We start from the raw sequence: 23661 nt of genomic DNA, 5'->3' as shown, positions 1-23661 counted from the left end.
CCTGGGCACCAGCCTCCCCCGCCCAGTGCTGGCTCGCAGGCCGCTGGAGCTCCTGGGCTGTGCCCCTCTGTGCACAGCTACTGGATGCTTGGGGCTGGTGCACTGGGACAACCCAGAGGGATGGAATGGGGAGGGAGGAGGGAGGAGGGTTCAGGATGGGGAACACATGTATACCTGTGGCGGATTAATTTTGATATTTGGCAAATCTAATACAGTTATGTAAAGTTTAAAAATAAAATAAAATTTAAAAACAAACAAACAAACAAACAAATTATTAGTAAGTCCTATTGGTTGAACCTAAAAAATATCTTAAATTCATCTACAATCTAAATTCATGTACAATAAGATGCACATATCATTACATATCACTCAAATGCAGCTGTGTATTTCCTAAAAATAAGGACATTCTCTTATCACAATATCATTGTTACACAAGGAAAAGTAATTATTCCCTCATGTCATCTGATACCCAGTGCATGTTCAAAATTCCCTTATTAAACATAGACTTTTAGAATTGGAAGAGCCTTTACTTGTATCACTTCAAGGAATACTTACACACATACAAATAAAGCTGATAGAGGTAAAAATAAATAAATAAATAAATAAATTCATGTACAGCAACTGCACTACTTCTAACTGATCATTTGGCTCTGACCCCATACATCCCTCTCCTGACTGTAGCGAGAGACAGCTTTAAGAACGTACATGGTTCAGGTCATGTTCGTTAGTGCCATCTCATTTTATTAAGATAGAGTGCTAAGACCTGAACTTGACCCTCTATGATTAGGTTTCTGCTTTCTTCCCTGACCTCATCCTGTGTCACTTTCTCCTTACTCACCAGTCTTCAGCCACAGCAGCCATTTTCCATTTTAGTTCCTTAAATACTCCAAGCTCTTTCCCACTCCAGGCCTCTTGATCATGTATTGTCTCTACCAGGAAAGTTCTTTCATTCATTCTTTGTCATGTTGGTGCCTAGTCATTCTGCAAGTGTCAGCTTAGCCCCTTCTTCCTCAGCTCTCCAATTGTACTTCATAATAACCGATTCTTTTTAGGTTTAGTACATCACAATTTATGATTATACATCAGATGGAGACTGTTCCCTGCTAGACTCAAAGCTCCATGGTGACAGGGGCCATGTTGGTGTTTTTCACCTCCATACAATCGGTATTATCATGGTGACTTTCACATAGTAGTTTCTCAACAAATTTAATGTTTCTTCAAATGAAATAATTAGGAGAGGAATCTGATGAGAGCAGAGATTAAGAAAATTTTACCTGGAAGAAACATGTAAAGGGGATTTTTGTTGGAGAGAGACTGAATATATTTGTTTTCTAGGATTTCTGTAATAAATTACCACAACTTGGGGACCTTAAAGCAGCAGAAATTCATTCTTTCACAGTTATGGATGTTGGAAGACTGCAACCAAGGTGCTAGCAGGGCCAGATCTCTAGGAGAGGATTCTCTCCCTGAGTCTTTGGATTCTGGTGGTTTCCAGCCATCCTTGGAGTTCCTTGGCTTGTGGCAGCATTGTGGCAGCCTCTATTGTCCTATGGCTCTCTCCCTGTGTGCCTCTTCTTTCTCTACATCTCTTCTTAGAAAGACAGCAACGATATTGGTTTTATGACTTGCCCTTTTCTAATATAACCTCCTCTTAACTGATTATATCTACAAAGACCCTGATTCTGAATAAGGTCACATTCTGAAGTTCCAGGTAAACATGAGTATTTTTGGGGGAATGCTCTTCAACCAATTTGCAATATTCCAGGCAGGAGGTGAAAAAGGCCAGAACTATGTTGTAGTGAGAATCAAGTGGGAAATATTAGAAGTAAGTCTGACAGAATGTGGTCCACTGGAGAAGGGAATGGCAACCACTTCAGTATTCTTGCCTTGAGAACCTAATGAACAGCATGAAAAGGCAAAATGATAGGATACTGAAAGAGGAACTCCCCAGGTCAGTAGGTGCCCAATATGCTACTGGAGATCAGTGGAGAAATAACTCCAGAAAGAATGAAGGGATGGAGCAAAAGCAAAAACAATACCCAGTTGTGGATGTGACTGGTGATAGAAGCAAGGTCCAATGCTGTAAAGAGCAATATTGCATAGGAACCTGGAATGTCAGGTCCATGAATCAAGGCAAATTGGAAGTGGTCAAACAAGAGATGGCAAGAATGAATGTCGACATTCTAGGAATCAGCGAACTAAAATGGACTGGAATGGGTGAATTTAACTCAGATGACCATTATATCTACTACTGCGGGCAGGAATCCCTCAGAAGAAATGGAGTAGCCATCATGGTCAACAAAAGAGTCCAAAATGCAGTACTTGGATGCAATCTCAATAATGACAGAATGATCTCTGTTCGTTTCCAAGGCAAACCATTCAATATCACAGTAATCCAAGTCTATGCCCCAACCAGTAACGCTGAAGAAGCTGAAGTTGAAGACCTACAAGACCTTTTAGAACTAACACCCAAAAGAGATGTCCTTTTCATTATAGGGTACTGGAATGCAAAAGTAGGAAGTCAAGAAACACCTGGAGTAACAGGCAAACTTGGCCTTGGAATACGGAATGAAGCAGGGCAAAGGCTAATAGAGTTTTGCCAAGAAAATGCACTGGTCAGAGCAAACACCCTCTTCCAACAACACAAGAGAAGACTCTACACATGGCCATCGCCAGATGGTCAACACCGAAATCAGATTGATTATATTCTTTGCAGCCAAAGACGGAGAAGCTCTACACAGTCAACAAAAACAAGACCAGGAGCTGACTGTGGCTCAGATCATGAACTTCTTATTTCCAAGTTCAGACTGAAATTGAAGAAAGTAGGGAAAACCACTAGACCATTCAGGTATGACCTAAATCAAATCCCTTATGATTATACAGTGGAAGTGAGAAATAGATTTAAGGGCCTAGATCTGATAGATAGAGTGCCTGATGAACTATGGAATGAGGTTCATGACATTGTACAGGAGACAGGGATCAAGACCATCCCCATGGAAAAGAAACGCAAAAAAGCAAAATGGCTGTCTGGGGAGGCCTTACAAATAGCTGTGAAAAGAAGAGAAGTGAAAAGCAAAGGAGAAAAGGAAAGATATAAACATCTGAATGCAGAGTTCCAAAGAATAGCAAGAAGAGACAAGAAAGCCTTCCTCAGCGATCAATGCAAAGAAATAGAGGAAAACAACAGAATGGGAAAGACTAGAGATCTCTTCAAGAAAATTAGAGATACCAAGGGAACATTTCGTGCAAAGATGGGCTCGATAAAGGACAGAAATGGGATGGACCTAACAGAAGCAGAAAGTATTAAGAAGAGATGGCAAGAATACACAGAAGAACTGTACAAAAAAGATCTTCATGACCCAGAGAATCACGATGGTGTGATCACTGACCTAGAGCCAGACATCCTGGAATGTGAAGTCAAGTGGGCCTTAGGAAGCATCACTATGAACAAAGCTAGTGGAGGTGATGGAATTCCAGTTGAGCTATTTCAAATCCTGAAAGATGATGCTGTGAAAGTACTGCACTCAATTTGCCAGCACATTTGGAAAACTCAGCAGTGACCACGGGACTGGAAAAGGTCAGTTTTCATTCAATCCCAAAGAAAGGCAATGCCAAAGAATGCTCAAACTACCACACAATTGCACTCATCTCACATGCTAGTAAAGTAATGCTCAAGATTCTCCAAGCCAGGCTTCAGCAATACTTGAACCGTGAACTTCCAGTTGTTCAAGCTGGTTTCAGAAAAGGCAGAGGAACCAGAGACCAAATTGCCAACATCCGCTGGATCATCAAAAAAGCAAGAGAGTTCCAGAAAAACATCTATTTCTGCTTTATTGACTATGCCAAAGCCTTTGAATGTGCGGATCACAATAAACTGTGGAAAATTCTGAAAGAGATGGGAATACCAGACCACCTGACCTGCCTCTTGAGAAACCTGTATGCAGGTCAGGAAGCAACAGTTAGAACTGGACATGGAACAACAGTCTGGTTCCAAATAGGGAAAGGAGTACGTCAAGACTGTATATTGTCACCCTGCTTATTTAACTTCTATGCAGAGTACATCGTGAGAAATGCTGGGCTGGAAGAAGCACAAGCTGGAATCAAGATTGCTGGGAGAAATATCAATAACCTCAGATATGCAGATGACACCACCCTTATGGCAGAAAGTGAAGAGGAACTAAAAAGCCTCTTGATGAAGGTGAAAGAGGAGAGTGAAAAAGTTGGCTTAAAGCTCAACATTCAGAAAATGAAGATCATGGCATTTGGTCCCATCACTTCATGGGAAACAGATGGGGAAACAGTGGAAACAGTGTCAGACTTTTTTGGGGCTCCAAAATCACTGCAGATGGTGACTGCAGCCATGAAATTAAAAGACGCTTACTCCTTGGAAGGAAAGTTATGACCAACCTAGATAGCATATTGAAAAGCAGAGACATTACTTTGCCAACAAAGGTCCATCTAGTCAAGGCTATGGTTTTTCCAGTGGTCATGTATGGATGTGAGAGTTGGGCTGTGAAGAAAGCTGAGTGCTGAAGAATTGATGCTTTTGAACTGTGGTGTTGGAGAAGACTCTTGAGAGTCCCTTGGACTGCAAGGAGATCCAACCAGTCCATTCTGAAGGAGATCAGCCCTGGGATTTCTTTGGAAGGAATGATGCTAAAGCTGAAACTCCAGTACTTTGTCCACCTCATGCGAAGAGTTGACTCATTGGAAAAGACTCTGATGCTGGGAGGGATTGGGGGCAGGAGGAGAAGGGGATGACAAGAGGATGAGATGGCTGGATGGCATCACTGACTCGATGGACATGAGTCTGAGTGAACTCTGGGAGTTGGTGATGGACAGGGAGGCCTGACATGCTTCGATTCATGGGGTGGCAAAGAGTCGGATATGACTGAGCGACTGAACTGAATTGAACTGAAGTCAGAAAGAGAAAAACAAATATCGTATATTAATACAAATATATGAAATCTAGACAAATGCTACAGATGAACCTATTTGCAAAGCAGAAATAGAGACACAGGCATATGGACACCAAGGAGGCAAAGGAGGAAGTGGGATAAATTGGGATCGACATATATACAATGGTGGCTTAGACGGTAAAGAATCTGCCTGCAATGCAGAAAATCTGAGTTCAATCCCTGGATCGGGAAGATCGCCTTGAGAAGGGAATGACAACTCACTCCAGTATTCTTGCCTGGAGAATTCCATGGACAGAGGAGCCTGGTGGGCTACAGTCCATGGGGTTGTAAAGAGTTGGACATAACTGAGTGACTAACCATTATACACACTACTATGTATAAAATAGATAACTAATGAGAACCTACTGTATAGCACAAGGAACTGTACTCAGTGGTCAGCGCTGACCTGAACAGGAAGGAAATCCCAAAAGAGGGAATATATGTATATATATGGCTGATTCACTTTGCTGTACAGCAGAAAATAGGACAACATTGTAAAGCATCTGTATGCCGATAAAAATTAAAAAAAACCAATAAGACCAAGTGACATTTATGAAATGACAGACCATGGAATTTTAGGGCTGAAAGAGACCTTAGAGGCATTCAAGGCCTCTAATTTAAAAAATTGCTTTTCAAATTAAGCTTCTTATACCCTTGAAATAAGGGCCCTCAGAGGTGGCTAGGAAGTGGGGGGCATAGGGAAGTTTTTCCTGGTCTACCACTCTTTGTTTAATCAGAACAATTATAATTTTATGTTTCACATGCTGGGTGTCCACATAAGATTTTGTTTGAAAGTTGGTTTTTATTATAAGTCTTGTCTAAATCTTCCATTTGGCTAATCAGGAAATTGCAGCCAATCAAAGAACAAGACAGTGATTCAAAGGAAATTGCATAGTGTGGACTGTTGGATTTAAGAATGTGGGGAGAAGGCAACCAGAGCAATACAGGAAACTTTCATGAAAGAGAAGAGGTTTGAACCTAGTGACCACACTTGTGAAATATGATGAGAATACAAAATTAAATTGTCTTTGTTCCTGAAAACCACTGTTCTTCTGGACAGAGACCCCTGTGTGGTCCTGCCCTTGAAGGGGGACAAGGGACATGTTGGAAGGAGCCAGGAGATCTGGGTGTAATTCTGTCCTGCCCGGGTCACTAAGCAACAAACTGGACACAGGGACAAAGGAGAGGGAAGTGCCACTGATAACATCTGGGTTTCACATGTAGAAGATGAGACATGATGCTGTGGCAGGTGGGAGGAAGTGGACTTGATGCAGATCTAGTTTATAGAGGATCCGTTTCTGTATTGAGTATATTTTGAAGTGACAGTGAAAAATGAAAACCTTGGTGAGTAAGCCTGTAAGAAACAGGTCATTTTCTGTGTCTATTTTGAGGCCCCTGTGATCTTTTCATTTTAATGATGGTCAGGGTAGTTTCTCCTCTTCCATGGTGTTCTCCCCAGTGTGCCCTATTTGAAATACACATTGTGAAGGTTAAAGAAATGGTGATCAGTAACTGGGACCCTCATCTCTCACCTGGACCACATACTTTCAGATTAAGTTGTCTTCCTAAATCTACTCAGGCCCATTCTAACTTTTTCCCACATTACAAAGTTATCATTTCAAAATATGAACCTTATCATGTTTATGGTTTTCATAGATTTCTGCTTTAAAATACTTTCCATGCTCTTAGGCAGAGATCAAAGTGATGTGCCTTATGAAATCTGGCTAGGTCTAACCCTGCCTTGAGTTCCTAGTTTCCTCTGGTACGACTTCTCCCCCTGGCCTTGGAGATCTGATCACATAGTCTTAGTTTTGCTGACTTCTCCCTGCCCCAGGACCTTTACACATGCCCTTCATGCTGTCATTTCGTGTATCCCTTACTCTCTCCAAATATACACTCATCTTTCTGATGCCAGTACAATCAACATTTCTTAGGAATTTCTTTCCTGCCCAGGACAAAGTCATTTGAGGTCGTATTCCTTGGCTTCTTGCAGATTACTAAGTCCAGTCATAAATATGCATTTGTTTAGTTCTCTTACTCTGGGTTCCATATGAGTAGGGACTATGTATGGTCTGTTGTGTTCAGCACCTAGCACAGCACCTGGAGTGAATGAATGAATGAAATTTAAAACTCCAAATATTTGATTCCAAATCCTAATGTTGCATTCAAAAGTACACTCCCCTTTTTTTTCAAACATGCTTTTGCCTATACTGACATATCACATTTAAGCAAAAATTTTAAATTTAAATCTTTCTATTATTTAAATATTTGTTAACTTAATCTTATATCAGGTGTTAAAAATCCATTTCCTTAAAGATCTAGATTTTGGCTAAAGCACTTGCTGAGACACATTCTTATGTTTTAAAAGAAAAGAAATTGTTTGCATGGAATTTTAAGTAACCTCCCTAGAAAAAGTCTCCTATTTTACCCTTTGAAGGCTGCAAAAGTCAGGAAGGTGCTGCTCAGAACTCTCTTCAGGAAGAACCTTGTCTTGATTCCACTTAGCTGATAGTCTTCAGCTGTGGGCACCTTCAGGCCCCCATATCAGCTTTCTAGCAGAAGCCTCCCAGGCAGCCCTCAGCCAATGATGAACACCATTGGTGTACCAGGGCCTGGCCTTTTGTGTCCCATGCAGGACTTCTCTAACAGGTACTCTGGTTCTCTGGAGCTCCCTGTTGGGTTGGCCAAGATTTTGTTGAATCTCCACTGTGGTCTGAGGCTCTCTCAATCCTGCTTTCTCCTCAAGATCACAGTTTAAAAGCTTTTTCTTCCAAATCCCCTTCCTTTCTCTTTGCTCTTTCATGGGCTATACCTTCCAATAAACCTCAGGCACTCCTAACTCTACCCCACCATCTGCTTCCTGAAAAATATAACTGATGCAGAGGGCTTCCAGTAATATAATGATATGCAATTAAAATGTTAGGGTTTTATTTATTTTGATTTTTAAATATTCCTTTCCTGGTTAATTCTCTCTGAAGATTTTTAGTGGCTCAATTTATAAGGCCTATTTCTGAAATGAAGAGTAATTCTAGAAGGAGAATAATTCCTTTGTTGCTGTTGGTGGTGGTTTACTCGCTAAGTCGTGTCCAACTCTTGTGACCCCATGGACTGTAGACTCCAGGCTCCTCTGTCCATGGGATTCTCCAGGCAAGAATACTGGAGTCGGTTGCCATTTCCTTCTCCAAATTCCTTTGTTACTAGTCTGTAAAGTCCGTAGATCAGAGACTTTGTCTGTTACTGTTGTATCTCAGCACTTGACACATATGAGGTGCTCAATGAATATTTGTTGAATGATTGGATGTATGTTAATTTTTTTTTTTTTGGTTTATATTAAATAGAAGAGACAAGAATAAGACATACCATAATAGCATTTTTAGAAAAAGGCTGTACTAGTTTGGTAAAGTTGCCAAAACAAAGCACTACAGATTGGGTGACTTAAACAATAGAAATATCTTTTCTTACAATTCTGGAGGCTTTAAGTCTGAAATTGAGGTGTCAGTAGGGTTAATAGACTTCTTCTTTGACCTCTTGTTGGCTTATAGATAGCCATCTTTCCCTGTGTCTTTACATGGTCTTCCCTCTGTTTGTACCTATGTACTAATTTTCTCTTTTTATAAAGACACCAGTCGTGTTGGGTTAGGACCCCTAAAGAATTAATACCCTTTGTCAGATTTATAGCCAAAGAGTTACATAAGTATATCTAAAAAACATACAATGAACATATAAGACCAAAATGCCTTGGTAATTCCTGAGTGGGTTTATAATGCTCAACTAAGTAAATCATATATCTTAAACAAGAAGTAAATTACAACTCTTAAGTGGCCATATGCTTGAAACTACCAATGGAGATTTCTTTATTATGTGGATTTGAAATCTAAATCAGACCAGACAGTATCTTTATAATTAAAATATATTGTTCTTAAGATTATTTATATCTGCACTAGAAAAATTTATTTACTAGAACATAATAAAATATTAAATTTCTTATTAAAATATTAATTTACTTTAACTACAGGAAAAATGTTAAATATTTCCTTTCTCGTCCTTTTGTCTACTTGGTTCCTCAGCTTATCTCAAGTAGTAAAAGTAAGAAACATTTGGTATCTTTGTCACAAAGTGAGCATTGGTCTTTTCAGCTGGCATTCCCCACCTCAGAACCTTGCATTATGTTACATCTTGTAAACCACCATTGTTGCGTGCTGCTGTTTTTTGAAGACTTATTAGAGTGAAGGAAGTTCTTCCCTAACATGACATTTCCTTTCTAATACAATACAAAAGTGGAGTATTTAGGGTTGACCACTTACACATTGTTCCCATTTCAGGCCCCACAGTATTGCCGTCATATATGAATGCCTAACTTTTAGAGATTTCCTTTAGGTTTTCTTGTGTGTTTATTTTCCTGTAGATTTTGAAAGGCTTGACCTCTCTGAGAGAAGTCCTTTGAGAGACCCCAGATCCATATCACCTCTACTAGAGCCTTAAACGGCCAGCTTTGTAAAGATGGCGCTATGAATGTGTGTTGATATGAAACAGCTTCACTCACCACCATAAGCTCAGTCCAGCTTGTGGCTACTGCCACATAGTCCTGAATTCCATTCTCCTGTACTTGTGGAATTCTCTAGAATGCTTTCTTCAGATCATAACCTTCCATTCAGAAATACTCGATTTTATCAAAGGCTCTAATTTGGAATATAATGTTAAGATTTCTGCTACTAGTAAATACTGCTGCTACCTTCAGGGTAATATAAATGTATATTAGACAGCTTAAAGATAAACTGACATGTATTAAAATTTTTTAAGAGTTTATTTGAGCAAAAATCTACTGAAATTGGGCAGCACCAAATCAGAAGTGGTTAGTGGACACAAGAGCTCCTCCACAAGAGCCAGGGGAAAGATTTACCTAGAAGAGGTGCAGCAGCAAAGACAGGAAATTATTTGATTGACTTTAGCTTTAAGCCTAGTTGGCTGTTTGTAATTGATTGTCCTTAGCATTTTGATTATATAACCTTGAGGCATTTAAAAGTTTAGATTTTGGTTTGCTTAGTGGGCTGCCGAGGCATTAGAGCCTCAATCTAATGATCTGTTTAATTAATTTAAAACTGCAAATGCCTAGTTCAATTCAGTTCAACAATCATTTATTTAGTACCTACTGATGCCATAAGCCGATTTAAAAAAAAAGGAAAAGACTGGGTTCCTATCCTGGAGTGTTTATAGACTAGGAAGGGGCTTGCATACTTCTTTTCTCCCTGACTTACACCGTTTTAAAATAAGCTGATTACTTTTTCATTATTCATTATAGTAAGTTTGGAAAATACAGAGAAATCAAAAGAAAAAAAAGTTTAAAAATCAATAAAAAACCTATCACTTAACTACTGCTAATAACGTTTTCATTTCTTTTTTATATCCATAGACTTAAAAAAATTATAATCAGGTAGTATGCACAGTAGAAGCTGTATGAAACCTGCTTCTTTAATGTCACATCTCATAAACATTTTCCTGTAGTCTTTGTAAATATCACTGAAGAAACTAGATAATATTCTATTGTGTAGATTCACCATAGTTTCCTTAATTTTCATTTTGCTGCCAGATATTTATTCATTTTTGGCCATGCTGCATGGCATGGGGCATCTTAGTTCCCTGACCAGGGGTCAAACCTGTGCCCCTTGCATTGGAAATGTGGAGTATCATCCACAGGGCCACCAGGGAAGTCCCTGCTGCCAGATTATTTAGATGATTTCCTGTTTTCTGATATACCACATGCAAATAGCTCTGTGCACAAACATTTTTAATATTTAGGATTGTTTTCTGAAGTTAAAGATCCAGAAAGATACAGACATGGTTTCTGTGTCCAAGAGGATGAACACTGAAGCTTCCAGGACATCCACCAGGGCTTTGGAAGGGTCTGACCAGTTTATGCCTGACCAGCAGTGCTTAGTGATGCCTGGCTCACTGCGTCCTTCCACTTGGGACGTTGTTACTTTGAAAATTGATACATGAGAGGGAGTGTGTTGTTGTTTTGACTTTTATTTATTTGGTTGCCAGTGGGGTTGAACATTTCCTCCTATCTTTGTTTATCAGTTTTATTTCCTCTTTTATGAACTGGCACTTTGTGTCCTTTCTCATTTTATCTGTTATTTCTCCCACATCGCTCTTTTCCACTCCTTACAGATAGGGTTCTGGCTCAGCCAGTGATGTTTTTATCCCCAGGGCTGTTTTAGCCCATATAGCTTGTCTTCCTTACCCAGGACTGCGGTGACTGAGCAGTCATTTTTGTGCTGCTGTACAGCTGTAACAAAGCCCATCTTAAACAGAAAGCACTTCACAGTTTCTTCAGTGACGAAAGCTGGGCCTCTGTCCTTGGGAAGAACGTTCTGTAAAGTAACGAAGTTCACTTGCAAACTCTTTTAGTAAGAGACATGCTAGTGGCAGCCCCTTGGAGCTTAATTTTGAGATTTCCATGAGGCACCTGAAGGCTAAAAGGGAATAGCAGAATTGTCCTTATTCCCCCCAAAGCTGGGGTCAGGTCCATAAAGGCTTTCTGCACCATTGATTTTTCTTGGGCTTTTGTGGCTCAGCTTGCCGCTGTGACACACTATTCATTGCAGCGGATTATGGCTTTCTCTTTTGTCTTATTTACTGACTGGGGAGTCACGGCCAAAAGTTGTGACTGGTGGTTATCACTCGGGAGCAGCGAGGAAGGTTAGTCTGTGCGCCCTAACGTCTTCTATGAGTGAGCCGTTGCTGTTATAGTTACAGGGAGTTAAAGGAGATGCTGCACTTTGGGAGATGAGAGTGATAGAACACAAAAGTGGATAAAAAAGGCAACTCTGCATCCCAGACCTTTCTTCCCCAAGTAAGAGACACAGTAAAGTAGCAGGATTTGGCCAGCCAACAGGGCACAGACCAGCACTCAGACCCAGGCTGAGGTTCCATCTCTGAAAGTGTTTTGTGGCGGCTTAAGTGTTTTTAAGTGGTAGGTGTTGTGCTTTTACTTAAAAGTCACTGGCTCGCTGCGGCTCCTTGTGCTTTAAAGCTTAAAGAGTAAACTTTCTCATATTGAGAGTTTCACATATCCATTCACATTTATTGAATTTCTACTGTATTTTAAGCATTATTTAGTCAGGGGTCAGCAAACTACAGCCTGCGAGTCAGATTTGACCTGCCCCTGATTCTCATAGTCTGGGAGCAAAGGATGCTCTTTACATTTTTATAATATGGTTGAAACAAGCAAAAAGAAGAATCATATTTTGTGATATGTGAAAATTATATGAAATTCAAACATCAGTGCTCAAAAATAAAGTTTTATTGGCACACAGAAATACTTATTCATTCACGTATTCTCTCTGGATGCTTTCTTGCTACAATGGTAGAGTTGAGCAGTTGTGACAGAAACTGCATGGCCTGGCAAGTCTAAAACATTTACTACTTAGTGCTTTATAGAAAAAGCTTTCCATTCCTCTTCTAGACAGTGTAAATACAGCTATAAACAACATAGACATAGTCTTTGCATTCATAGAGCTTATATCCATGTGCAACATCCCTTTAAAGAGATGGCCCTAATGGGACTCACCCTTGGTCCTAGCTTAGAAACATCAGGTTCTAACTGACTGAGCTAACCTTAAATAATTTTAGCCAACATTGGCACAACCTTATGGAATCTGGTTAGTTTTTCATCCAATCCAATCCAATCTGTCAATTAACTATGTTAGACTGCAAAGGTCTCTGCACTTATGACATATAACTAGTTGCGAAGCAAATTTTATTTAAAAATAAAAAAAGAATAATGGTAATGACACTCAATAACTGCTTTTAACTTTTCAAAAGCCTTTTATGCATGCTAGTTTACAAGCTGCAGACTTCATGAGCTAAGAATTTAGGGTGGAAAAGCTTACTTTGGACTGATAGAGATGGAGTAGGCTTGCCAGAGAAAGGATGTGGCCCAAAATGATGGTCATGATTTCCTTCTTCAGTCCCAGGGGCCTATCAAGTTGTCTCCTGTGGACAGAAGTCCAAGAAACTGGCTTTAGGGTTCTTTCCCATATCCTATGGTTTAACAGAATTTCTGCTCTTAGCCTCATGATGTGAATGGACAGCTTCCCCTGGGGTGGTGAAATAGGAAGACCAGGATTGGGAGCGTCTCATCCAGCTTGTGAGGTGGGCAGGGAGCTGCTCTCCACTAGATGGGGAAATCACTGGAAGCCAGACTTCGGAGGCGGGTACTGAATAATAGGAAAATTGGGTAGGAGGATGGAAACTTTGATTTCTTAAAATGTAAGAAGTAGGAAAGTCTCAGAGTCCTTTAGTTAATTTTCCAGCATGTCTAGAACACCAAAGAATTACATCTTCCACTATACCATGAACAACATTCATATCTGTATGGCCCAGGGTTTTGTTTAACAAATGGCTCAATACAAGAATGGCTGATAAAAAAGAATGAAATATTGACATTTGTAGCAACATGGATGGAACTAGAGATGATCATACTAACTAAAATAAGTCAAAGACAAATATTTCATGATATTATTTATATGTGTAATCTAAAAAGTAGCACAAATGAACCTATATACAAGACAGAAACAGACTTAAAGACACAGAAAATGAATTTATGGTTAACAAAGTAGAAAGAGTTGAGGGAGAGAGATAAATTAGGAGTATGGTATTAACAGATACAAACTACTATACATAAAATAGATAAGCAACAAGGATTGACTATACAACACAGGAAACTGTCAATATCTTATAATAACCTATAATGGGAAATAATCTAAAAATATAACTGAATCACTTTGCTGTATACCTAAAACTAACACAATATTGTAAATCAAATATACTTCAATTAAAAAACAAAGAATGGCTGAAAGAGTAAAGGAAGGAAGTCAAGTCACACACAAATGTTAATCAGAATGCTTCAACCATAGTGTGCTTTCAGAACAGAAACTATGGGTGTTCATTCAACAAATATTTATTGGGTCCTGCTATGTGCCAGGCACCGAAACTCATTTTATTTCAATGACTAATAGTGAAAATCTTTCTCAAATGTCAGTGTCTGCTTTGTTGCTTTAAAAAGTACAATCATTGGAGTGTCTAGTATTGAATCCTAAAGAGAACTGGAGAACATGGAGGATCTTTTTGACCTCATGGGAATTACCCTGGCTACCATCATAGAAAATAAATTACTGTAGAGCTTAAGAAGGTACAGTCTGATGTCAGACTGCCTGGTGTCAAAGCTTTGCCACTCATTAAGTGTGTGGCACTGGGTGAATTTTGCCTCAATTTCCCCATCTCTAAAACAGGCAAATAATAATTCCTACCATATATGGCTGTTGTGATGAAATAAGCAATGTAATTTTTAATGTAGGAAACTCTCAAAGTAAATGGTAATGGTAACTGTTTTGTTATCATGTAGTACTCAGTCTAGAATAGATAGAGATGCTTGGATTGAATGTATTGAGAACTTGAGGACATGCCCCAAAACTTGGTGTTCTCTTTAAATGCCATTTTTAGTATGTGTAGTGGAAGGAGTATAATCCCTCTATTTGTAGTTTAACTTCTTTGCATCCTCACTTGAAAAGTAATATCATCTAACTGCTGGGGTTCATGCATGGACCACATATTTGATAGTGCCTAGAATTTAGTGAGCTCTCAATAAGTATTACTTTCCTTTTGAGAGTGTCAAATATCAGGAAGTAATTCCCTTTAATTAAGAGTGTTGATGAGTTGGGTTCTAGTTAATTGAACTGTAATATGTAAATCAACTTAATCGTGTCCTGACTCTGCCAGATAAACAGCCAGCACCTGGTATGGTTTGGTTGAGCACCTGTATTTGTTTGATTTGGAAAAATTCTTTCCCCTTTTGTGGCTTTCTTAACATTGTGGATCCTTTACATCAGCCTGCAAGCATTTTACATTTTCAGTTGAAAGGAAGGCTTTCAGTAGGTTTCATAAGATTTTAATTGTGGGCCTTAACAAGACTGATTTAGATTAATCCAAATCAGTTGCAGGCTATAGAACAATGGGCTGGTACCTCATCACTCCTTGTTTATTTTTCAAACAAAAGGAGAAAAATGGGAAGTGTTCCCAACTGAGTCACAGGCTGTGGTGGGAATTAAATGAGTAAACATCATAGTCGTTACAGTGAAAGATACTGGGTGGGAACTAGAGAATCATTAGCAGTCACCCTTTACCATGTATTTCCCTTTGCGGATGGATGTCTTCCTAGAATGGCATGAGAGAAGAAAACAGAAAGACATGTTCATGACAAAGTAACATTGAAATAAGGGTGAAAGAGAATTATAAGTTGAGTAAGGTGGGAGTGAAAAAATGCATTGACATGAGACAGAGTAAAAGAGGCTCAAGGGAAACCTTAGGACTCTGTCAAAGCAATAATTTCATGAAATTACGCTGGTTGGATGTATCCTTATTTTTTTTTAAGTCTTTATGGATTATGCTATGATATTTCTTCTGTTAATTATATTTTGATGAAAGTGAAAGAGGAGCTTTGGCTTAAAGCTCAACATTCAGAAAACTAAGATCATGGCAAATAGATGGGGAAACAGTGGAAACAGTGGCTGACTTTATTTTTCTGGGCTCCAAAATCACTGCAGATGGTGATTGCAGCCATGAAATTAAAAGACGCTTACTCCTTGGAAGGAAAGTTATGACCAACCTGCTGCTGCTGCTGCTGAGTCGCTTCAGTTGCGTCCAACTCTGTGTGACCCCATAGACGGCAGCCCACAGGCTCCCCCGTCCCTGGGATTCTCCAGGCAAGAACACTGGAGTGGGTTGCCATTTCCTTCTCCAATGCATGAAAGTGAAAAGTGAAAGTGAAGTCGCTCGGTCGTGTCCGACCCTCAGCGACCCCATGGACTGCAGCCTTCCAGGCTCCTCGGTCCATGGGATTTTCCAGGCAAGAGTACTGAAGTGGGGTGCCAACCTAGACAGCATATTAAAAAGCAGAGACATTACTTAGTCAACAAATGTCCATCTAGTCAAGGCTATGGTTTTTCCAGTGGTCATGTATGGATGTGAGAGTTGGACTGTGAAGAAAGCTGAGTGCCGAAGAATTGATGCTTTTGAACTGTGGTGTTGGAGAAGACTCTTGAGAGTCCCTTGGAGTGCAAGGAGGTCCAACCAGTCCATCCTAAAGGAGATAAGTCCTGGGTGTTCATTGGAAGGACTGATGCTAAAGCTGAAACTCCAGTAATTTGGCCACCTGATGCGAAGAACTGACTCATTTGAAAAGACCGTGATGCTGGGAAAGATTGAGGGCAGGAGGAGAAGGGGATGACAGAGGATGAGATGGTTGGATGGCATCACTGACTCGATGGACATGGGTTTGGGTGGACTCCAGGAGTTGGTGATGGACAGGGAGGCCTGGCATGCTGTGGTTCATGGGGTCAAAAAGAGTTGGACACGACTGAGCTACTGAACTGAACTGAATTATATTTTGGTATTTTGGCTGTGAGGCATGTGGAATCCTAGCTCCCCGACCAGGGATCCAGCCTGCACCTTGTGTGTTTGGAAAGTGAAGTCCCAATCTCTGGGAAGTCCCTGGATGTATCTTTATTTTGATAATTATTTTCATACCATGGCCCTCACCTTAAAAGTGTGTTCTCAGTCTTGAACACTATTGACACTTTGGGCTGGCTAAGTGTTGTGGGGGCCTGTCCTGTTCATCATTGGATGTTTAGTGGCATCCTTGGAAGATGCCAGTAGCACTTCACCTACTCTTCCACCCACCCACTAACCCCCCAGTCCGATAACCACAAATGTTTTCAGACCTTACTAAATGTTCCCTGGTGAGCAAACATCACCCCCAGTTGAGAATCACTGCTTTGAAAGGATTTGTTTCCATTACTTTATGGGTCCCCGAGGCTCCAACTTTCCTCTCAGGCCATTCCTTTAGCTAACCTTTTGGATCTCTCCAGCACTGCCAGGCTAAGCCACATTGGCAGCCAGGTGGAGACCTCCTCAAAGAGGCCTGGGTTAATCCCTACAATGCTAGGCTCAGTGCCACATTTCCAAGTGTTGGGGCTGCCTAGATTAATTTCTAAGGTATTGTGAATCTTGTCTCTAGTGGTCATTGTCCCTCTTGTTACCTGGGTGTGTGTGTGTGTGTGTTTGTGCTCAGTTGTGTCTGTGTCTTTATGACTCCATGTTATGTACGTAGCCTGCCAGGCTCCTCTGTCCATGGGACTTTCCAGGCAAGAATACTGGAGTGGGTTGCCATTTCCTATTCCAGAGAATCTTCCCAACCCAGGGATCCAACCCGCATCTCCTGTGTCTCCTACATTGGCAGGCGAATTCTTTACCACTGAGCCACCTGGGAAGCTGATGGAAGTAAAGACTACTCAATTCTGTTTGTGGTGCCTTATTTACTGACAGTAAGCTTGGAGAAAGTCACAGACACTTAGTTGAATTATTAAAAGAAAGCCTGTAGGTTATCCTCTTAGCAGAGCACCCCAGAATTATTGCTTTAATATGGGCCTAACCACAAAAGGAGGCTGAGAAGCTCCGAGTAGGGAGAGGTGAATTGCCAAGTGGCGTTTTAGGAAAACAAAGGCTTTGCAAGATAAAGCCTCCCCAGCTACAGGCTTCATGTTATTAATAACTCAGATGTCATATTTATGCCATTATTGGCAGCATGCATACAATTTAAATATTTTAGCTTCCATTATACAACTAGATCTACATTACTGACCTTCAAGGGCCCCATTCATAAGGGGATGAGGAAAGGGAACAATCAACTATTTCATGCAAGGGCTGCCCAGCAGACTGGCTTTCCCAGCATTGTCAGACAAACCAGGACACAAGGAGTGCTTTGGAGCCGTTCAAAACATGGCAGGGTCGAGACAGAGAATGATGGGGCTGCGGGAGCTTTCAGGGCAGGGAACGAGCCAAGGCTATTTTTCCCTTTGAAAAAGAGATACCCCACCTTTGTTCCAAGGGAGAATGAAATATCCATTAAGACCGGTGACACTGGGAATTTTGTTTCAGCTCAGCGCCTTTTGTTGTGACTCCAGGGCAGAGGCAAGGAATCTGGGGTGACAGGTTTCAAGCCAAGATGAGAAAGAAAAAGAATTCCTTCCAAGGATTTCTTCTATTGTCTCCTCAAGAATAAATATTTATAGAGAAAGTTCAAGTAAAGTCTTTTACAATGGTCACGGCTTTAAAACTAAGCCTTTGAGAGAGACCATGTAAAACTATGCTTAAATGAAGGGTGATCCAATTAGGATTCCCAGGGAAAACCAAGAAACCTCAAGATAATTTCCTATGTAAAATCTAATTGTCTTCTCAAGTGGAATAGGAATAACCACTCTGAATTATACCAGCTCCATAGACTGCAGCAAAAATGTACAGCCAAATTGGATTCTATTCTAAGTAATTAAGTTATTTCCTTCACAGGATCTATAATTTGCCTTCAACAAATGTGATTTGCCTCAGAAAGATAAGACATTGCAATTTTCCTCCAAAATGGATCTTCTGTGCCAGAAACAATTATGAAAAGTAGACCAAATATTTCCTTAATTATATCCTGGTTATTATCTTACAGCGCATGTCTGGAGTGCCCTGTCTGTGTCACAGAGTAAGACAGGTAAGGCTGCTATAGTTTAGAAATTATCTTTAAATGGAGACTAGAGTTGAAATTTACTCAAGACGCTGGGGCTTGCACAACGCAAGTGTAAATAGCTTTGGGTGATGTTACATAAGACTCCAGAATCTTGTGCAAAATGTGGGTAACGGGGAGCTTGCTTCAGTGGACCTTTCTTCTGAGCTCTGAAAGCACCAATTTAACTTTTATCTGCTTGGCTGAACCCTTGAGGTGCTAGATGTTGCAATAGATTAAGAATAAGTGTTGAGATTTGCATAGAAGATACTGCAAGAGGGGTATTTTAGGCATGGTTAATTTTATGAAGAAAACATTCACTTTTGGCTTTATTTTCAATAACAGTTCAGTTGATTTATGACCAGGTGTTCTGGGGGACAACAGTGGGTAATGGTTAAGAGCAAGGGCTGGAAGGATGAATGGAGTCAGCTCCTGATATGTCCCCTTGAAAGTACATGTTATGGCAAGTCTCTAAACCTCAGTTTCCTCACCTGTCAAAAGGATGTGATGACATCCAGATTGAGAGGAGTAGGTGAGAAGAGCATACAATGCCGGGCTGGAACAGATCTGGAGTACACAAGGTGAGGACACTAGTAAAATCTAAGATGTGGGATTGCATACCTTTCCTTTTTTATGTACATCTATCCTTCAGGAATATTATCTTTCATAGGAATATGAACTGGTTGGATATTTCTAAAGTTGCATGAATTAAGAGTTACTGAAGTCACATTGGCTGGTTTGAAATATTTGTTGCTCTCACTATACCTTGACCAAGTCACTTAGGCTTTCAGTAGCTTGGTTTCATGCTCTACAAAATGTTAAGAGTCTAGCAGAGTTGTGATAAGCCTTAAGTAAAACATGACAACTAAATACCCAGGACAGATCTGACATGTTATACATGTATCTATTATTGTTATTTTTGACTTCTGCCAGCCAAAGGAATGCTAATAGAAATTAGAACATAACATTAAGTAGGTTTATCATGTAGTTTTATTAACAACTTAATACAAGGCTGTACATTGTAGGTGTGGAAATCGATCCACTTCTGAAAACTGAAAAACCAGTATTTCCATATCACTTCAGGCTTTGGTTATAAATGCCATGTTCTACAGCAAAATCACATGGTATAACCAAAGAATTTAAGAACAGGAAAAAGAAAACGTTTCACTGGAATGGAGAGATCATTTATTTACAAATAGCTGAGAATCATTTCTAGCCTAAGTGATTTCACTATATACACTGGAATGTTCAGTTCCCTTTTCTACGGTCCTACAATGACACACAGCAACTAAGAACTTGGCCACAGGTCCTGCCTAGACACTTATCAACACGAAACAAAATATTTATATAAATAAGTCAATTAAACCTCACAAAAACTAAACAAACACAAGAAAAAAATCCAACAGTCAATAAAAACTGTACAGTGTTGGTCAGTCTTTTACATCTGAAAAAATGTGTAACTTCAAAAAAAAGTTCTTTAATGTATAAAAGTCCAGTGTTAGCTGGAGTGAAAACTCGAAGATTCAGACTCGGTTGAGACAGAAGAATGTCCACCTCGCTTGCCCTTGGAGAGGATCTTCAGGCTGGACCCTCTGCTCACAGAGGTGAGTGCATGCTGGGCAGAGGTTTTAAATTTGGCCCCAAGGAAGGCATAGAGGATGGGATTCAGGCAGCAGTGAAAAAAAGCTAGGGCCTCGGTGATGGAAATCCACTTGTGCACAGTGCTCTCAAACTCACACCCTTGCTGGATGATTTCCAGAAGGATGAAGGAGTCGATGCTGATCCCAATGTAGTAGGGCAGCCAGCAGGCGAAGAAAGTCAGGATGAGGATAACTGTGGTCTTGAGGGCCTTGCGCTTCTGGTAGCCTTTGGAGTGGGACAGCTTGGAGATGATAATGCAGTAGCAGGACAGGATGACGATACCAGGCAGGAGAAGGCCAACCACGATGTGCTGAAACTGAAACACCACTAGCCACAGGTCGCTGGGATAGAAGCGATCACAGATGTACCTCTCATCCACCTCCTTGATGTCGGCAAAGATGAGATCAGGAATAGTCAACAGGACAGCGGGTAGCCAGACACCAACATAGACCACCTTTTCAGCCAGCAGCTTCCTTGGCTTCTGACTGTTGGTGGCATGGACGATAGCCAGGTACCGGTCCAGACTGATAAAGGCCAGGATGAGGACACTGCTGTAGAGGTTGACTGTGTAGATGACATGGACTGCCTTGCAGAGGAACTTCCCAAAGTACCAGTTTGCCACAGCATCGACTGCCCAGAAGGGAAGTGTGAGGACAAAGAGGAGGTCCGCCACAGACAGGTGCAGTCTGTACTTGTCCGTCATGCTTCTTAGTTTCTTCTGGTAACCCATGACCAGAATGACCAATCCATTGCCCACTATGCCAGTCAGGAAGATGATGGAGTAGACAGTGGGCAGGAAGATCCGGTTGAAATGGGCATTTTCCTCCCGGAAGCAGGGTTCCTTCATGGAATCATAGTCACCTGAGCCCAAGTCATCCTCGGTGTAATTATCGGAAGTGAATATCTGAAAAACAGGCAAGGGAATAGACATTCACTTTCAAGTTCAGCAGGTATTCTCCAAGTTCAAAACAATGTTTCTGGTATTTAAAAAAAGCAATTTGTAAAAACCAACTCAGTCCAGCTTTCTTCAGGAAATTCTGCTCCCACTAAAGTACCGGGGTAAAAAGCATAAGGAATTCTAGACTCCTGCGGATCTTCTCCCATCTTCCCCCACAGTCACCTCATTACATCCCTCTTTAGGAGAACCAATTACAAAACTCTTTGTTTAAAACAAAACGGCGATGAGATTCTTTGGTTTCCAAAGTTACATCCTCGCTAACTCTTTTGCCCCGCCCCCTGGAGAGAAGAAAAAACCTCCGGGGCAAAAAACCAAAACAAAACACAAAGGCGGCATGGGAGCGTGGGTGGGAATGGGGGAAGAATCTCGTGTTCTGAGGGGCTGGGATTAACTTTCTCAACGAAGATTCGGCAGGATAGGGAAGCCGGGAGGAAGAAGCACTGGGGGGTGTCTGTGAAAGGGCGGGGTGTCCCAAAGACTCTTATTCTAAGGCATGAAGCACTGTTTTCTCCACGACTGTCTAAACACTTATCATTCTGCACTTCAAGCAACACGTAGTGAGGAAGGAGAATGCGGCCTTGAATGAAAAGCTTTGGTGCTTGGGGGCAGGGGTGTCAGAAATGGGTAACCGCCCCGACCCCCGCCCATGGGCGCTCTTCAAGGGCTTGCGTTTCTTTGCCAAACCCCTGTCTATCACTTGGCGCGTCTGGGACGTTAGCGAGCACAGAATTTTAATGGGAGGGGAAAGTCACGGGGTCTACACCCGTGGTCCGCGCCCCAAGTTTCATTTCCTCACTCTCCCGAGTCGCTTCCCATCCCGCCAAGGATCCAGTAAAAGGGGTAGGAGGTCCGCAGTGGGAAGCCTCCGGGGACAGGGTGGTTCAGCTCCGTCACTCCCCGCTGTCCACCAAGCCCACGCCTGCCGCCCGCCCACTGCGGTTGTTCCAGCGGTTTGGCCCAGCCGCACGCCAGGGGCAAGTACTGCTGGGTGCTGGGGAGAGATTGGGCGGCTCCGCCGCGAGAGCCTTTGAATCGCGCGCCGCTGGGGGAAACGAAAAGCCTCCCTAGTAAGGGGTTTTCAAAAGGTTCCAGGAAACCACCGACGGTTGAATGGCGCAACTGGGCGCGGTGAGAGGCAAACCGTCTTCCCACTTGCACCTGCCTGTCTGCACCGCAACCACCGGCGGCCCAGGTGCCCTTCCAGCCCCTCATTCCACTCCCAGTCCCCGCCGCGCACACCTTAGGGTGCTGCTGCCCTGTGACCACTTATACTCCTTCAACTTCTGCACAACCCCAAAACTCCAGAACCCAGGAGCCCACTCGCGGCGCTGGCGACGCCCGCCAAGTCTCTCCCTGGATCCCAAGGCGCGCGGGCTGTTCCCGGTACTCCCTGCTGCGACCAACGCGCAGACAGCTCAACTGAGCGACGAGTACCCAGCCATTGGCACAACTCCGCGGGTAGCGGAGTTTAGTGAACACGCGCCCAACGCCAAGAGTGGTTCTCCCTCTGTTAACTCTGCCCGGGAGCACCACCCACCACCTCCAAATTCAGATCGTGTTATTTGCTCCAAATGAAACCCCCGCTCCCTCGAGGAAGAAACCCACGGTCTCTGGCAGAGCACACATCTCTGCACTTTTCCACAGTGTTCTGTTTGCAAACAGCGTGCAAAACCGGCGCGCGCCGCAGAACTCAGGGGGAGATACATGCAACCATTGAAACGGTCGTCCCAATCTTTTCTCCTTCTACTTAGAAAAAGATTTCAGTCCAGCCTGCCTCACCCCTCCTATAGCCAAGCGCACGAAATCTCCTTTCCACACCCTTTCTCCGGGGCACTGGCACCTGCAATATTCTGGGTGCTCCTGCCCACTCAGAGCGGTTGCGCTGTAAATTCAGGTGTTTGCACTTTTAAGTAAAAACAGGTTGAAACTGGACTTACACGGATCCCTTCCATGGTAACCGCTTGCTCTCCAGCCGCGGGGTCTACCGGCTACTCAAGTCCTCAGGGTCACTTTGCTACCTGCTGCCACAGCCAACACACTGAAGTTTCTGGCCGAAGCTGGACTTTTATAAAAACACGCTCCGCGGGCGGCGCATGCGCCGCCCGGGTGGGCGGGAGGGCGGGGCGGGGAGAAAGGCGGGGTGGAGGAGAGGGGCAGACGCGGGGGCGGGGGACGGGAGGGAGGGGCGGAGGGGTAGGCTCTCGGGCAGCGTAAGCCTGGGAGGCCCTCAGCGGGTACCTTTAGCCCTACCTCGCGGTCACCTCATGAGTCTTAAGCTGGGAAGCGCATCCTGGAGGCCTGTCCCAACTTGGGAAAGCAGGATGCGCTTGGAGGAGGTGGAAAGCGCGGGCGACTGACGCGCCCTGTGTGGCGCGTCTATCCTTGCTCACGTGGGTGGTATTGCTGACCCGGGAAAGCTACAGATGAAGACACTGAGGTCCAAAGAGGGGAAGTGACTTGCCGGAGAAATCCGACCAGTAGGCGGCAATGCTAGAAGT

General features: G+C 42.3%; 1 protein-coding gene across 1 annotated transcript; it reads right to left on the bottom strand.

Annotated features, from left to right (window-relative positions):
• Nucleotides 1–19536: 19536 nt before the first annotated feature.
• CXCR4 (C-X-C motif chemokine receptor 4) lies at nt 19537–23255 on the bottom strand. Its single transcript, XM_055572705.1, has 2 exons — nt 23101–23255; nt 19537–21109 (listed from the first exon to the last, which is right to left on the bottom strand). Exons 1-2 carry the CDS (start codon nt 23113–23115, stop codon nt 20063–20065), a joined length of 1062 nt encoding a protein of 353 aa, XP_055428680.1. The 5' UTR covers nt 23116–23255; the 3' UTR covers nt 19537–20062.
• Between the last annotated feature and the right edge of the window lie 406 nt (nt 23256–23661).

The sequence above is a fragment of the Bubalus kerabau genome, chromosome 3 (assembly GCF_029407905.1).
Source record: "Bubalus kerabau isolate K-KA32 ecotype Philippines breed swamp buffalo chromosome 3, PCC_UOA_SB_1v2, whole genome shotgun sequence".
Classification (NCBI taxonomy): domain Eukaryota; kingdom Metazoa; phylum Chordata; class Mammalia; order Artiodactyla; family Bovidae; genus Bubalus; species Bubalus kerabau.
Note: the sequence above shows the minus strand (reverse complement) of the source record. Positions and strands in the feature narration are given on the sequence as shown.